The 16,904-nt window shown below is 35.8% G+C and overlaps 1 protein-coding gene across 2 annotated transcripts; it reads left to right on the plus strand.

The window, feature by feature from the left end:
• The first annotated feature begins 1,411 nt into the window (after positions 1 to 1,411).
• On the plus strand, positions 1,412 to 15,907 carry LOC110093831 (ATP-dependent Clp protease ATP-binding subunit CLPT1, chloroplastic). Of its 2 annotated transcripts, none has more exons than XM_020818837.2 (6): positions 1,412 to 1,816; positions 1,912 to 1,944; positions 2,022 to 2,134; positions 12,565 to 12,744; positions 15,417 to 15,544; positions 15,617 to 15,907. In XM_020818837.2, the coding sequence occupies exons 1-6, from the start codon at positions 1,575 to 1,577 to the stop codon at positions 15,647 to 15,649; spliced, it is 729 nt and encodes a 242-aa protein (XP_020674496.1). In that variant the 5' UTR covers positions 1,412 to 1,574; the 3' UTR covers positions 15,650 to 15,907. The 2 variants fall into 2 exon arrangements, with proteins under 2 accessions (XP_020674496.1, XP_020674497.1); XM_020818838.2 differs by having other exon boundaries at positions 1,413 to 1,816; positions 2,025 to 2,134.
• Positions 15,908 to 16,904: the final 997 nt, after the last annotated feature.

The following is a 16,904-nucleotide window of genomic DNA, read 5'->3' on the forward strand; positions in this document are numbered from 1 at the left end:
TCATTTAATATTTATGATAAAAATATTAAAAATAAAATGAAAAATAATAACAAAATCATTTGAAATAAGAAAGAAATATATAATTTTATTATCATTTTCAATTATTTCATGGAAAACTATTAAATTCTAATAAATTTTTAAACATATTTAATATTAATATTTTTTTTAATGAACTGACTCACAAGCTAACAAGTTGAGCTAGTATTGACCAAAGCTTGATTCATTAGCTCATCAAGTTAAGCTCAAAAGTCATTTTTTAAGTTGAACCCGAGTTAAGACATGAGTTAGCCCGACTTTATTGCAACCCTAAGAAGGAAGCGAATTTTACTGTAAAATTAACTTTTAGACAAATTTTCAAATATATATTGTAAAATTTTCATAATAAATTCATAAAAAATGTTAGGTATTTCATACTTTATCTAATATAAAAAAGACAAATGATAATTTTTAACATAATTGTGTTAATTATTCTATAAAAATTTTACCCAAAATTTATTTTCACATTGAAGTCCACGTTGAATCACAATATCTAAGCACTTTAAAATTTTGATTATTTTTTTAATCCCTCCCAAGTCTTCACCACATAGCCAAAAACCACTTAGGAAACTTAAAAAATTAAAAAATCAAGCTGATTTTCATCTAGCAATGTATTTTCAATTGAGATGTTGCTAATCCACTGAAATGTAAAGAGTCTTGATGGTTTGCCTAATAATGTATTTTATTAATGCATACAAAAATTTTAAAATATCATAAAATTTTAATTATTAATGTGGACTCAAAATATTTATTTAGATTATAATATTTTGTTTTTACTCTATAAACATTCAATCAAATTATCTCTAAAAGGCTATTTGGTAGCAGGATTTAGATCGGATTTGAGGCGGATTTGAGCGAAATCCAACCAGACGGCCTAAAATGCAACACCAAATCTCACGGCAAATGAAAGCCATCGTAGAAGAAAAATTCGGCCTTTTAGTGCTAAATGCCGGATTTCTGAAGTCCTGTTTTTTGCTGGATTTATGAAATCCATTGGCTCAAGAGAAAGAGTCCGCTCTATAGCCAAATATTTGCACGAGATTTAATAGCTTTTATCATAAATGCTATCAAATAATTTTCAAGATTTAGGCCCCTCAAGATTTCTCAAATCCAGATTTAGAAGATTTACAAAATACTACTTAAAATCAAATCCTAGATGCCACCAAACAGCCCATAAGTATTCAAAATATATTAATTTTATTTTACTCCACATATGTTCAATTAGATAAAAAAACAGTTAATCGTTGATAATAAAAAAAAAAAAACAGTTAATCATTTTATAAATAATTAATCAGTCTCAAAATATTTACTTTATACTACTCTGTATTTACTAAACAGCCCCTTTGATATTCTTTTAAACAAACCATAACAAAGTTGAGCGCGGTGACCCAATCCTGACTTTCCCATCATCGCCGCGACGCCTGTGGGCTGAGGACTGACGAGGACGAAAGCTGAACTGAAGCGAGAGCGCAAAGAGCGAAGAAAGAGAAAGCTAGACCCCCGAAGAAGCTAGGGAGACATTTTTGGGAGAAGAAGAGATGGCCGCCCGAGCTCTTTCAATTCTCTCTACTTCTACCTTCCACTCCCCGTGCCTACCGAAGAAACCTACCACCATCTCCTCTTCCTCATCACGTTCTCAAAATTCGTTCGTTTCCTGCTTGTCTCCGCTCTCCGGATCTTTATTTGGTGAATCCATCTACCAATCCCTCCGGCCACTAATACCCTCCCCAAAGCAAGGCCTTTTCCACTCAGCGATGGTTCTTTCTATGCTACCCACCGCGTATTCCTTCTATCTCGATTCGAATCCCCAAAACACCTCTTTTGCTGTCTTCCTTTCCTTTTAAATCTGACCCAGTTTGGCTTTTTCTGCTGCAGAAAACATGACATAGCGCCGGACAAAATCCCCAAGTAAGCGTTTTTTTTTTGTATTATGGTTAACGGGGGATTCTATGTTGTTTTGTTGTTACAGTGGCTTGATTGGTTAGCAGGTGGTCGGCGAGGTCAATCAAGTCTTTCGGAATGGCGGAGCTAGAAGCGAGGAAGTTGAAGTACCCAAACACTGGGACTGAGGCTCTCCTCATGGGAATCCTTGTCGAGGGTTAGTGGATGTTTGTTATTTTTAGTTTTAACGAATTTGATTAGGAGACCTCTTCTGTGAATATGCTTCTAAATTAATCAAATTTCTGACAAATTCTTGGTGTTGAAATGATAAGAAAATAGGTAATTCGAGCTTTGATGACAATTTATTGTTAATTTTTTCTACAATTGCATACTCCTGCAACTTTCAAGTGCCCTTGTATGAATTATTTATTAGATGCCCCTTTAATCATTTACTGTATGGCATTCTTGTTGGTTTAACACATGAAAGTCCTTTTCTTACATGTATATATCTCTCAATGAACACTGCATTAGCATATGTTGAATGAATTTAAAATAGACAGTTAACATGATTTCTCACTTTTTCTCGTTGTAATCTATGGGATGTAGGATAATTTAGGGATCAGGATTCCCAATTAAATGAGGATAATGCAAATCGTACAAAATAATCTGGGATTCATAAATCGCTGATCAGAAAAAACACAAAAAAGTTGCCTTCTTTAAATGAAAATAAGTAAATACGAGAATTAGAATTCAAGCAATAATGCAATGATCAAATAAATTTATAAGAGATCAATGAGAAGTTTGAATTGTATAAAATTGACGAGAGATTATAATTTATTCATTATAATTAGAATACTAGTGTCAAATTTGAATAAAATCAGGAACACTTAGAAGAAAATAGTAAAATACGATGAAAAAATTAATTTAAAAAATGACTCACCACCACCACCACCACCAACAACAACATCAAGCCTTTAACCCACTACGTGGGGTCGTCTACTTGAATCCTTTTTCTCTATTGTGTCTTATTAAGAGTCAAATTCTCATTTAAATCTAATAAAGAAGGGTCATTTCTAATGTTTATAACTAAGTCTTTTCAGGTCTATCTCTACCTTTCTTAATATAAACTAAATATAATACATCTACTTTCCTAACCAGGTCATCGAAAGGCCGCCGTTTTATTTGACCAAATCATCTAAGGCAACTCTCTCTTACTTATCTTAGACTGGAACTACTCCAACATTTTCATGTATATGCTCATTTTGTATCTTTTCTCTAAGAGTAAAGTCACTCATCCACCTGAGCATTATCATCTCTGCAACTTAATATTCTTCTTCTCTTTTAATGGCTAACATTCTGCACCATAAAACATTGTAGGTCTCACCATCATCTTATAGAAATTTCCCTTAAGTTTGAGGGAGACTTTTCTATTACAAAACAAACCCGATGCATTCCTCCACTTCAACCATCCAACTTGAATTCTGCTAATGATATCCCCATCTATTTCACCATCACTCTGAACAATAGACTCAATATAGCTAAAATGTGTACTCTTATTAATGATTTGATCGCCTAAAGTCACAATCCCCCCACTAGATCTATTAGTCTTAAAATTACACTCCATATATTTGTTTTAGATCTACTCAAATGAAAACCTTTAGATTCTAAGATAGACCTCCATAATTCAAGTTTACCTTCAACTCCCTCTCTAGTCATATCAACAAGAAGAATATATCAATAAAAAGCATACACTAGGTTACAACCTCTTGCAAATGTCTAGTGAGAATATCCATGACTAAAGCAAAAAGATATGGGCTTAAGGTTGATCCTTGATGTAATCCAACAAAATTAGGAAAACACTTGGTCAAACCACCTTGTGTTTGAGCACACGTAACAGCTCATGCATACATATCCTTAATGACTTGAATATAAACATTATAAACCCCTTTCTTTTCTAAAACTCCCAATAACACTTCCCTTGGAACTTTATCATATGCTTTCTCTAAATCAAAGTAATAAATTTAGGCCTTATGCCGAGGAGATTAGTTTCCTAGGATATATTAGTTACACTTGTATTGCTCTCGAAAGAATCACATATCCACCTTATAAACTCAAGATTGAAACATAAACAAAAAATTTTAGTCAATAAAAAATATTCAATTACATGTCTCAAACTCTCTATATATTGACTTTTCACCCCTAGGTTGTTAGATATGACTGACTCAAGTTCAACCAAAGTCAATTCCAAATAATTATTAAATTCAATATTTGATTTTATCCCAGAATTCAATTTCTAATTAACAAAAATATAGGCTAAGAATTTTAAAAAATTACCATTGAATAATCTAGTAGGGAATGTCTCTCATTAGTAGTGCCTATAATTTTGTGTTTTAAAAAATTATGGTTGAAAAACTTTTTATAAAAATTATGGGACAGCCTTCTTAAACAGTCTCTACCACCACAAATCAACTCTAGGATTTAACTTTGATTTCTTAAACCAACTCCATTCAATACAATCAGCATCCCCAGTTTCTAATGCTTCCACTGCGAAAGAAAATCCACAAACAAAAAGCCCACAAGTAGCAGCATTATAACACAATTGAGCATCCACTAAAGTAGTGGAATCACATATAATGGTAGGATCCGAATAATAAGGAAGTTGCTGGAGTCCCGAAGAAACCGTTACATTCCTAGAAAAGGTAAACAAAAGAAAACTGATACAATCTTGCATCCTAAATTAACTTATTGCATTCTTTTGTTGATCCAAAATGACAGCCTGGCTCTGGAAGTCATGTTTAATGTTCAGATTTTTTTTTCATGACTTTTATTTTTAATCCATTGAATCCCATTGATTGATTTTGTTGAGATTTAAAAATAAAGCTTGTGCAAGTAAAAATTCTCTAAACTTTCAAGGTGGAATAGCATGTAATTACTATTTATATACCCCAGGTTTCTTGGCATATTATTTGCATTAAGTTTCCTAGTAAAGCATGTTGATTATTTACCTAAATTTCCTTATTGGGGCTCTTTCTCTAACATTGGGTTGAATAATTTATTTCTAACCAACATGTGTGTGCTATGAAGTCTTTCCTTTTTTTTTTTTTTCTTTTCAGATAGTATGAAATTTCTGTGAAGAGGATTGGTTTGAAGTAGTGGTTAAGTTGCTTTTAATGTAGTATAGAGGTCCTAGGTTCGACTTATAGAAATAGGCTCTGTGTAGAGCAAGAGCATGACTGCATATATCACAACATCTTCCCTGATGATGTTTTAGTAAAAGCACTATATACTTGGTATTCCCTTTGTGTAATGTTGCTAAAGAAATATTTATCCATAAAATTATAGATGATTGTTGCAATTTCATTTTTCCTTGTTATTTATTAGAATGATTTAGTAACAATATTTAAAGATCATTATTTTTTGGTGATGTGATATATCTAATTTTTTAGTTAAATTAGCGATACTCAATGATGTTTATGTATTTTATTTGTTTATTTATTCTTCTTTCACCTCCATCCTTTTTTTTGTAATTCCTGATTTTGTTTCGAGAGATTTCATGTGCAATAGGCTTTCTCGATAAATAGATTAATTTTCAACTTACACCTGTAATATTGGCCCAAATTGATCAATTGAGTGTTTTAGGAGGGCCTTAAAGATAGATAAGTATTTGTTGTTCAATTGAGAGACAAATTATCTACCAAATCCATATGCCACCACCTCTGTTTGGCACCACACTTGAATGGTTGTATCGTTGAGCCTTAATAAGTTAAATAAATTTTCTTTTGTTTATATGCACCAACATTAAGTTAAGTGTTGCAAAGATGAGGATGTGCAGGTGGATTAGTGGCTTCATGATACATTGACAGTCCTTGGGGGGTGGACCAAGGAAGAGCTGGACGGACTGGTTTAGTAGACCCCAGACTAGGGAGGGACGGACCAGGGGGGCTGAACCTGGACAGATTTCGGCTCCTTTTGTGGGACCCAATAAAATATTAATTCATTATATGAAAAGAGGAATTAAGGAAGGGGTTAATTTGGAAGGATTTTCTAATTGAAATTTAAATTGGAGAGGGAAATATATTAGGAAAGAAGGGCTAATTTAGGAAGGGATTAATTAGGAAGGATTTCCTAATTGAAACTCAAATTGTAGAGAAAAATATATTTGGAAAGGCGGGGGGGGGGCTGATTTTGGAAGGGATTAATTATGAAGGATTTTCCAATTGAAATTTAAATTGTAGAGGGAAATATGTTAGGAAGGGGGGTTGATTTAGGTGGGAAGTAAAAGAAGCTTATTTAAGGCTAAGTTTAGGGTTTATTTTGTTTTAGGTAGATTTTGATTTGGTTTTGCAGTAGCTTTTTCTTTGAGAGCTTTCTAGTGGCGTCTAGGTTGTTTGGGAGAGCTGTTTTACCTCTCAAATTATAGATCACCTATGTCTTGCTTTCAAATTGAAATTATAATCTAAAATCAACCATTATTATTAGTATTTATGTAGTTTTTCTATTGTTTGTTTACTATTTTTTGTCTCTAAGGCGTATCAAATTGGTCTTAGAGCAGTGTTCTGGACCAAAATCTTTGTTCTCCTCGCAGATTTATGCTACGTATCTCCTCCAATTTGACGATTTTTGTGGTTTGAAGACTTTAGTCGCTATCTTGTTGCTGATTTTTGCAGTTTGTAACGTAGTTTCGTGAATGACAACAAATAAGGTGGAGGCATTGGAAGGCGAGATGGAGCAATTCAAAACCGGCGTGGAGCAGAAGCTCGCTACTATGGAAGAAAGGTTTTCATCTATGAAAAATTGTAGGGAAAATTGATTTGGAGGGGTGGAGATATTAAGAAGGATTTTGGAGATGCAAACAAGAACTCCACTGGTGATTCCAATGGCTAACCCCAATTTGGATTCGATCAGGATTCCCTTGACCACAACCAAGGGAAAAGGAGTTAAACGGGAAGAGTTCGATGAATAGAGTTTTTTTTTTCCACCAAGAATCACCTCATAGGGCTCCGACAAGGGGTGGAGTAGGATCTTTAAATGGGGGGATAGTAGGAAGGGAGTTTCGTGGCGGAGGTGTGTCAACCATTATGGGGGGCGGACGGAAGATAGGTGGGTTTCCCACCCACGATACACTGCTCGTTGGGGGCGGAACACGGGGGGGGGGGGGGGGGGGGGGATAGTGGGAGAGGAAATTGGGGTGGAGATGAGGAAGCTAAAAATATCAATTTTTGAAGGGGAAGATGCTTAAGGATGGGTGTATCGGGTATAGTATTACTTTGCTATCAATGGGCTTACGAAGGGGGAAAAACTCATGGCAACAAGGTTATGTTTGGAGGGCAAAGCCTTTGCTTGGTATCAATGGAGGGAGGTGAGGTACCCGCTCTATTCTTAGGGATAATTTAATAAGAAATTGCTAGAACGTTTACGAGCCATCCGAAAAGGAGACCTCCATAAGCAATTTTATGCCTTGACCCAAGAGGGGATAGTTATAGAGTACTGGGAAAAAAATGAGCTGCTATCGGGTAGACTGAGGGGAATTACTAAGGAAGGGTTGGATGAGAATTCATGCCTGACAGAAGACATATGTGCATAACTCAGGTTGTTGTGGCCAAGGGGGCTAGGGGAGATGATGAAACTAGCACAATTGGTGGAAGAGAAACATCATAGGGAAAAGGTCAACAAAAGCAACACCATGGGAGGCACTTACAGGAATACCTCCATGATCCTGGCATCGAGGACCTTGATAGTGTCTTTTCGGAGGAAAGTGCCAAAGGAGAAGAGCACTGGGGTTTACCTGGGAAGTTATTTCAAGCACCTCATAGAAGCAAAGGTATCCGATAGGAGGGCAAAGGGGTTATGTTATAGATGTGATAAGAAATTTACACCAGGATATAGATGCTATCGTGTAGGCTGAGGGGAATTGCTGAGGAAGGGTTGAAGGGGAATTTCATGAAGGGCCTGAAGGAAGACATGCATGCAGAACTCTGGGTTTTGTGGCCAAAAGGGGGCTAGGGGAAATGATGAAACTAGCAGAAAGGGTGGAAGAGAAACATCAGAGGAAAAAGGCTAACATAAGCAATAACATGGTAGACATTTATAGGAATACCTCCACGATCTTGACATCGAGAACCTAGACGATATATTTTTAGAGGGAAGTGCCAAAGGAGAAGAGCATTGGGGTTCGCCTGGGAAGCAATTTCAAGCACCTCACAGAAGCTGAGATGCCAAATAGGAGGCTGAGGGTTTATGTTACAGATGTGACAAAAAATTTACACCAGGACATAGATGCAAAAATTGTACTTTGCAGGTTCTCTTGGCGTGTGATGAGTAGGGGGACGAGGCAGAGGCAACGAGGGAAGAAGGAGAGGAAAAAGAGCCTATACACTTGGAGGTGGCTGAAGTTTTATTGAATTCTGTTGTGAGATTCACCCCGAATCACTTATGAATGTGAGGGGACAGATAGGAGGATAAACAGTGGAAATCTTGGTGGACAGTGGGGCTACCCACAATTTCATATCGAACTAGGTGGTAGAGAAATTGAGGCTGAAATTGGTAGACACAAGATGTTTTGGAGTGATGATGGGCACAACAAAGGTGGAGAAGGGCAAAGGGATATGTCAGGTTTTGGTGGTAGAGCTGCAGGGGATTCACATCAAGGAAGATTTTTTCCCATTGGAGTTTGGGAGTACTTATTTGATTTTGGTAATGAAGTGGCAGCAAACCTTGGGGGAAACCAAGATAAATTGGAAGGCATTAGCTATGGAGATCTTGGTGGAGGGTTGAAAGGTGGTAATTAAGGGAGACCCTAGATTATCCAAAGCCATAGTTTTTTTGATAACCCTGGTTTGGACCCTACAAGGGGAAGAAAGGGGATTCTTGGTGGAGCTCCAGAGTTTGGAGGGAGGAGAGATAGAGGATGTAGATGAAATTTCAGACATGGTCCAGCCACTTCTTCAACAGTTCAAGGAGATATTCCAACTTCCTATGAATTGCCACCCCCTCGGGAGCATGAGCACTCTTTCATTCTGAAGGAAGGAGTCTCTTCCATTAGTGTCCAACCATACCGCTACCTTCAAGTCCAAAATAATAAGATTGAGAGGGTGATTAGGGAGATGCTTGAAGTTGGAATTATCAAGCCAAGTATAAGCCCTTTTGCTAGTCCTGTATTATTGATGAAGAAAAAAGATGGAAGTTGGAGGTTCTGTGTAGACCACCGTGCCGTGAATAAGGAAACCGTACTAGACAAGTTTTCCTTGCAAGTCATTGATGAAATGTTAGATGAGTTACATGGATATATGATATTCTCCAAGATTGACTTGAAATCCGGACACCATCAGATCAAAATGCGACCATATGACACATACAAGATAGCTTTTCAAACGCACGAGGGACACTATGAATTTTTGGTGATGCTTTTGACCTCACTAATGCACCGACCACCTTCCAATCCCTAATGAATAGGGTATTCTAGCCCTACCTGTGAAAGTTTGTGCTGGTATTTTTTGACGATATACTAGTATATAACAGGTTTCAGGGGGAGCATTTAGCAGTTGTGCCATCCAACTTAAGAGAGCACTCTTTGTTTCCAATCAGAAAAAGTGTTCTTTTGTCTAACCCAGAGTAAAGTATTTAGGGCACGTAATATCTCAGGATGGAGTAGCAGTTAATTAAAGTAAGATTGAGGTCGTGCTCAGATGGCTCTTACCCAAGACTTTAGAGGAATTGAGATGATTCTTGGGACTCACAGGCTACTATTAAAAATTTGTGAAAAGATACGGTTCCATAGCGGGGCCGTTGACGAAATAGCTCAAGAAGGACAACTTCAAGTGGGGAGAGTTAGCCACCCAGGCTTTTGAGGAGTTCAAGAAGACTATGACCAATGTGCCAATATTAGCACTTCCAGATTTCATCCAACCATTTCTAGTTGAGATAGATGCCTCAAGTTTTGTGTTGGGAGCGGTACTTACGCGAAATCAAAGACTAGTGGCCTATTTCAGTCATGTGTTGACGTCCAGGGAAAGGCTCAAGTCAGTCTATGAGAGGGAGCTGATGACATTCATGTTGGCTATTCAGAAATGATGGCCTTATTTATTGGGAAGACTTGGGAAGACATTTCGTCGTTAGAGCCGACTAAATGAGTTTGAAGTACTTGTTGGAGAAAAGAATGAACACTGAGGAGCATCAAAGGTGGCTTTCTAAGTTATTGGGTTATGACTTCGAGATTCAGTATGACCTAGAGTTGAAAATAAAGTAGCAGATGGTTTATCAGGTGCATGGGGGAACCACAGATGATGGCATTATCTGTGCCCTTGGTGGTTGACTGGGAAGCACTAAGGAGAGAGAGCGAATATGATACATGGTTGAGGAAAATTAGGGAGGAGTTGGTAGAAAATAAGGACAGCCATTTGGAATATTCAATGGTGGGATATAAGTTGCTTCATTGTGGGCAATTTATGCTTCCAAAGACCTCTTCTTACATTCCTTGCTTGCTTCAGCAGTTTCATGGGACAAACATGGGGGGGCATTCAGGGGATAAAAAGACATATCACTGGTTTGGGTGGTCGGCACAAGCAAGTGGCGAAACTCTCGTGTAGACACGGGCTGGTCCAGTGTGGATCGACCAGTCTGGTCTAACATTGTCACACTATCCAACAATAAGGCACCCATTTTCAAAAATTTTGACAGAGTAGACAACCCTTAGCCACTGACCTCTGGTGATGCAATGCTACACCCTAGAGAAAAATTACTGCATGAGTGCCTAGGCTCTATTATACGATCTTCATGGTGGTATGACATGGACTTGTGGAAGTTTATAGCTGTTTCAGAATTGCGTGGGAGTTATTTGGCAATTTTTAGGGCTATATTGGGAGTTGAAAAAAAAGTTATTGGAGAACGTGAGATGTGAGCTGTTAGACCGGTTCATCCTGAACTGGCCCAGCCGGCCCAAAGGCCGGCTCAGGTATACAGGAGGCGGACATGTGACGCTCCTTTACAGCTTGCCGCCCACAGTAGTGGGCCCCACTAGGAGCAATTTGAGGAGAGAGGGTTGGGCAGCTAGGGTGAGAGAAAAAATTTGAATTAGGGATGTTTGAATTAGGGAATTAGTGTATTAATAGTACGACTTGTTTAGGATTAGGGTTATGCATGCTTTTAGGGTTCTCTTGGAGTTTTTCTTTAGCATTTTGGGCTCTAGATCCATCGTCTAGAGATTTGGAGAGATCGATCCTCCTCTCGAATTGAGGATCACTTGTATCTTGCTTTGGGTTTGCTTTTGCTTTGATTTCAGTATTACAATCTATCATTTTGGATTGATTTCATCAAGATTTTCACATTATTTTCGCTGTTTTTATCAATTATTGTTAGGGTTGCTTGCGAACTCAAGTATTTCTTCTTGGATTACTTGTGAACTCAAGTATTTCCTATCATGGGCATTGGAGGGAGGATTGGAGAAGGAAGAAATACAAAATATATGAAAAATTAAAGGCAATTTTGAACATAAAATCTTGCATGGTTACGTTTTCATTCATTCTTTTTTGTTTTCTTCCTTTTTTATCTTGAATTTTTTGAGTTCTATGACATGCATCCCTCAACCTATTATACACTAACTTCATTTTTTTTATTTATGGTGTAACTTGAACATCTTCAATAAATAAGTTTGATTTTTTTGTGTTTTTATGTGTGGTTGTTTTGATTTATCTTGTGTTTCATTGGGTTGTTTAAATGACCATTAATCAACTTTAATCAACTTTAAATTTTACAGCATCTAATGATATTAGAAGAGTCATTTAGGCCATTGTAAAAGATAGATTAACAAATTTCTAGTTGAGATTGGAATATACTCAACTAGGGCGCGCAATAGTTTAAGAATAAAATTAATGCAATCCTGCAAGTTAATTTATTTAGGAATATAGTAAATTAGTTAATTTGATTAGGTTTTTTAATTATCAAAAGAGATTTGAAAATCAAAACTTTTCTAGATTAACAATCTCTCTTCTTAATAATGAAATGAAATCAAATGTAATAATTTAATAAGTATGTTTTGATGAAACTATGAATTCAAGTTTTTTCTCCAAGTTGAAGTTAAAATTTAGTTGTAGGTAGTATGAGTTTTTCTCAAAGCGTTGAATAAAATTAATCATATAAATAAGTAATTATTTTTTTAGAATTTAGTTTTTTATCATCATGGGTTTGATATGATAGGTATAAAGTTTGAATAATAGGTAAAAAATTTGGATGGTAGGTATAAAGTTTGAATGAGAAGTGTACGCATATGGTTTGATTTATTGTAGGTAGAAAGTTCAGGTTTCTTGTTTGAATTTAATGGATAGCTATTAGCAAGTGCTCGGCAACATAGAGTGTGTTTAGAATTGTGAGCTTTTTATGAGAGGTTGGTTGTTTGCTGCATTAAATGAATTGACTTCTTTGCCAAAATCTCATGTTGCCCTCAATAAAAATGGATGAAGATGTAGAATTCAAGAAACCAAGCACTAATATTTGGAGCAACTCAAATAATGGTGATTATTAAGAACGAACGACTCTTTCATTTTTGTTGATACTTTATACAAACATGCTCGATTACAGAAAGCAGTAGCGATCTGCCTATATGCATTAAACTCGTATAAGCTATGAAAATTAAGATATTGTCCTCTCTTTTAGGGACTAGTAGAGCAGCAAGGTTTCTACGTGAAAATGGCATCACATTATTCAAAGTACGCGAAGAAACTGTCAAGTTACTGGGGAAGTCAGATATGTATTTTTTTAGTCCGGAGCACCCACCCCTGACAGAACCTGCTCAGAGAGCGCTTGATTGGGCTGTTGATGAGAAGACAAAATCAGGTATGCTGAGTGATTGCTAACTGTTCATGGCTTCCATTTTTTTTTCATTTATTCTGGCAAAAGTATATTATTCATACTATACCTTTTTGTTTGTTGTATTTACAATCATCATTGCTAATACTAAGTTAAGTGTTGCAGAGATGAGGATGCTTGGGTGGATGAGTGGATTTACCCTTAGAGACAGGATACGAAATGAGCATATACGTGAAAAGGTTGGAGTCGCACCAGTGGAAGATAAGATTAGAGGGAGTTGCCTTAGATGGTTTGATCACATCAAACAATGGCCTTCCAATGACCCGGTTAGGAAAGTAGAGGTATTAGATTTAACTTAAATTAAAAAAAATAGAGATAGACCTAAAAAAACTTTGTTAGAAAATATTATAAATGATCTTTCTTTATTAGATTTAAACGAGAATTTAACTTTTAACATGACACAATGGAGAAGAAGGATTCATGCAGCCGACCCCACGTAGTGGGACAAAGGCTTGATGTTGTTGTTGTTGTTGTATTGCTGTATATGTGCTAAGTTTCCCTTATATTAACACAGAAAAATTTCACAGAGGAGATTCTTAGGGAAGTATTGACTAATTGACAATTTTGTTGGAAACCTTAAAATTCAAAATAATAATTCATTACCATCTTGTTTTAAGTGAGTTTGTAGGAAGCACATAGACTTACAGCCTTTGAAGCAGTCTTCTCATCCTATCTATAGTCAATTTGTGCACTGTATATGGTGAAAATTTGGAGGGGTGATGTTTCCTCTAGCATGATCATAATGATGATCCCTTCTGTTTTGCTCTGTTAGCTCATCTACCAACAACAACAACAACAACAACATCAACTTTTGTCCCACTACGTGGGGTTCATGTCATAATTATTCGACAAGTTTTACACTGGATGTCGACTATCTAATGCAACTCTCCACTTTTCTCATCCAAAACTTGAGACCTGACAACGACAGATGTTAGATCATCTACCAATTGTGAAAAATGCATGAAAGATTTCATGATTGTTATCGTTTGTGCTATTTAATAGCAAAAGCTGCACAACCTCGAAATCAATTCTTCCGCTAGGACTACCAGCTGTCCTATCAACATCTGGACCATTTATATGAAACCGCTTCGTCAATCCTAGTTCTTTGTCTCTAACAAACATTTACACATGTGAAGTTATCTAGCACTACCTCATACACAAGCTAGGTCACTGTAGACTGTCTAAGCGTATTAATGAAAAGGGCTGAAGAAATCCTTCTTCCTCTGTCTTTTCCTCTCTGTATACAACTAGTGAGGTAGCTGCTGCTACATCTCTACTACTGAATCTGAGGCTGTTCTGATCGGCAAAATTAACAGCAGAGAACAGCATGTAGCTTCGAAACAAAATGATAAGACAATTAACATTAGTGTAAGACAGTTTGCTTCCGGCACAAATCAAAGTACAAGCTTTAAATATTAACATCGGGAGAAATTATTCTATGCGGACACCAGACCGTCCGACGGCGAATTAGAATGTGCCATGTCACCCGGTACAAAACAAATGTGTGACGTGACGCGTTCTGATTTGCCTCCGGACAACATCCATATATGCACAGAATAATTCCACCAACATCGGCTCTTATCCAAGAGAAGTGGCATGCTCCTGGCTATTTCATATGGTGCCTTCCATTGTCCCTGGTATCATGGTTTGCCACTAAGATAAACATCATATCATGACAAGAATGCAGTAAGTTCACGAGAATTTGGATCTTTGTCATGCACGGAACTGAGTGCATCATTTAGTATGCTTTTGATTTTCTGGGCTTAATTGTCCACATTCATTGAATATGTGCCCTAATTTTAATACTTGGAATATCTATGTTGTTTTAATGAATATTATTACACTTTAACAAAATACTTGATACTAGTTGTATGATTTAGGAAGCTTGCATTAAAAAAGAAAGCTGCTCAGAGGCAAATTAGAACTAGACTTCCAGAGATGAATTGGTGATCAGTTTAGGCATAGTGACAGTCTGATGAGAGAATTGACTGTCCATTTGCGTGCTACAGTTGAGAGGCCCCTTACTACGGTATCTAAAAGCCTATTTCTCTAAGTTTCTGATCGAGTAAAAGATCTTTGAATATGGCTGCAGAGTAGTATGCTCAAAGAAGCTTGTGTTGAGTTCAATAGATCTAACTCAAGCGGTATACTCACTTGTTTTCAGAGCAGAGGTCTTAACTTCGAGTCTTTCTTATGACTTAAGTAAACACTCAGTAGCTTCCTATGCAAAATTTGATCCATGTTTGACCTTATGCCTTTCTTATTTGTAACTGACGTTGTGCTTATAGGTAGAGGTAGATCTAAAAAGACTTTGTTACAAAATATTAGAAATTACCTTTCTTTATTAGCTCTAAATGAGAATTTGACTCTTAACATGACACAATGGAGAAAAAGGAGCCGACCTCACGTAGTGGGATCAAGACATGATGTTATTGTTGTTGTTATAATAAATATATATATGAAAATACAGATATGAGCACAACTTATAGAAACAACCAATGATTGATGCTTTTCTATATTTTTGCCCCAATATCCTAATAAAGTTGACCTGCATTCTTATTGATCTTTAGGCTCTCTCTTTCTCTGTTCACCATTTTAGTTTGTAACACTTCTTCCGACTTCCTGAAAATCAAATGCAGGTGAGGGTGGTGAGATCACCACAACCCATATGCTTCTAGGCATATGGTCAGAGAAAGATTCAGCGGGCCACAAAATACTGGCTTCCCTTGGCTTTGATGATGTGAAAGCTAGTGAACTGGCGAAATCTGTATGTCTCCTCTCTTATACTACTATTTTTCCCTCAGGCTCTGAGATTTAATATTTATTCTGTTTTGTTCAGGCAAACGAAGAGGTTAGCTTGAGCTACAGGTAGCAGGGGATCACAAGAAAGACTTCCGCTCTAGTTAATTATATGTTCGATCCCTATTGTTAGATTTTTTTTAACTTTAATCTTCGTTCATTTGCTACTAAATTGGCCTTTCTTGCTGCTTGATTTGCTTCCATATTGTTGTTAACTGCTAAAGATAGGAATTGCTGTTCTGTATTATTGTTGTATGTTTCCCCATAATATTTAGAGAGAAAATTATTGTTTGAATATTTTTTAAGATACTCAAATTCAACCCTTGAATCATGTGTTAAGCTACTGGTTTGATCATTCATTAGACGGCATAATAAAGATTTTGCTTTAAATGTTATTCTAATTATTATAATTATTGCTTAAAAAATTGCATTATCGTTAATATTTAAACATAAAAGGTTAATTTGGTCATGTCAAAATGTATTTGTGAAACATTACATCCCAAAATGAATTTCAATATTATAAAAAATTACTCTTATATATATATATGTATTATATTTAAACTTTTTGAGCCATACAGGTATCAAAAAAAAAAAAAAAAAAAAAAAAAAAAAGAATTAGGATCTATCCGGAAAAAGTTTTTTTGTTTATATTTATAATTTTATTTGACTCTTGCTTTTTTATTATTTTCATTATTAAAAAAAAAATTATAGTGGTAAGTTTTTTTTTACAACCAAAATAATTATGTTGTTTTCCTCCTAATAATTTTACTATTAATTTTGTAAAAAAATATAGTCATCTCAAACATGCAATTAGTAATTAATGTTTAGTACTAAAATGCAATTGGTAATTTTGCGTCACTAGTTATAGTATATTAATAATCAAATAAATAAAATTAAATTTTGTTTATAACAGATGTAATTTTTTATAAAATTAATTGTAAAATTATTGTGAAGAAATTAATTTAGTTACTCTGGTTGTAAAGAATAAGTTTTTTATTATGAATTTTTTAAAAAACTTGTAAAATAATAATAAGAAAGTAATAACTAAATATGATTACTATTTTCTTGTCTTAACCATACCCTTCGTTTTTTATCTAATACCGACCAATTTTTTTTTCCTTGAAAATTTAATTAGAATACATGCCCCATTTTTATTGCGTCCTCCCACCTGACGTAGAGATACGTCCTTCTACCGCAAAAAAACTAAGTTTTTGCTCAGTATTGCTACGTATTATTTGATAATAACGAGGAATATCATCATGTGAAGACCAATACCGAGCTATACCGAGCAATAAAACTCGGTATTTTTTTGTATTGCTCGGTATAAC

This window comes from Dendrobium catenatum, unplaced genomic scaffold, assembly GCF_001605985.2.
Source record: "Dendrobium catenatum unplaced genomic scaffold, ASM160598v2 fragScaff_scaffold_1557, whole genome shotgun sequence".
Taxonomy (NCBI): domain Eukaryota; kingdom Viridiplantae; phylum Streptophyta; class Magnoliopsida; order Asparagales; family Orchidaceae; genus Dendrobium; species Dendrobium catenatum.

Bases quoted from the DNA above. Each gene is read 5' to 3' on its own strand.
- LOC110093831 (XM_020818837.2), top strand. From the start codon at position 1,575: ATGGCCGCCCGAGCTCTTTCAATTCTCTCTACTTCTACCTTCCACTCC. The intron at 1,945-2,021 runs GTAAGCGTTTTT...TTGATTGGTTAG, and splicing joins GCGCCGGACAAAATCCCCAA to CAGGTGGTCGGCGAGGTCAA. The intron at 12,745-15,416 runs GTATGCTGAGTG...AATCAAATGCAG, and splicing joins TGATGAGAAGACAAAATCAG to GTGAGGGTGGTGAGATCACC.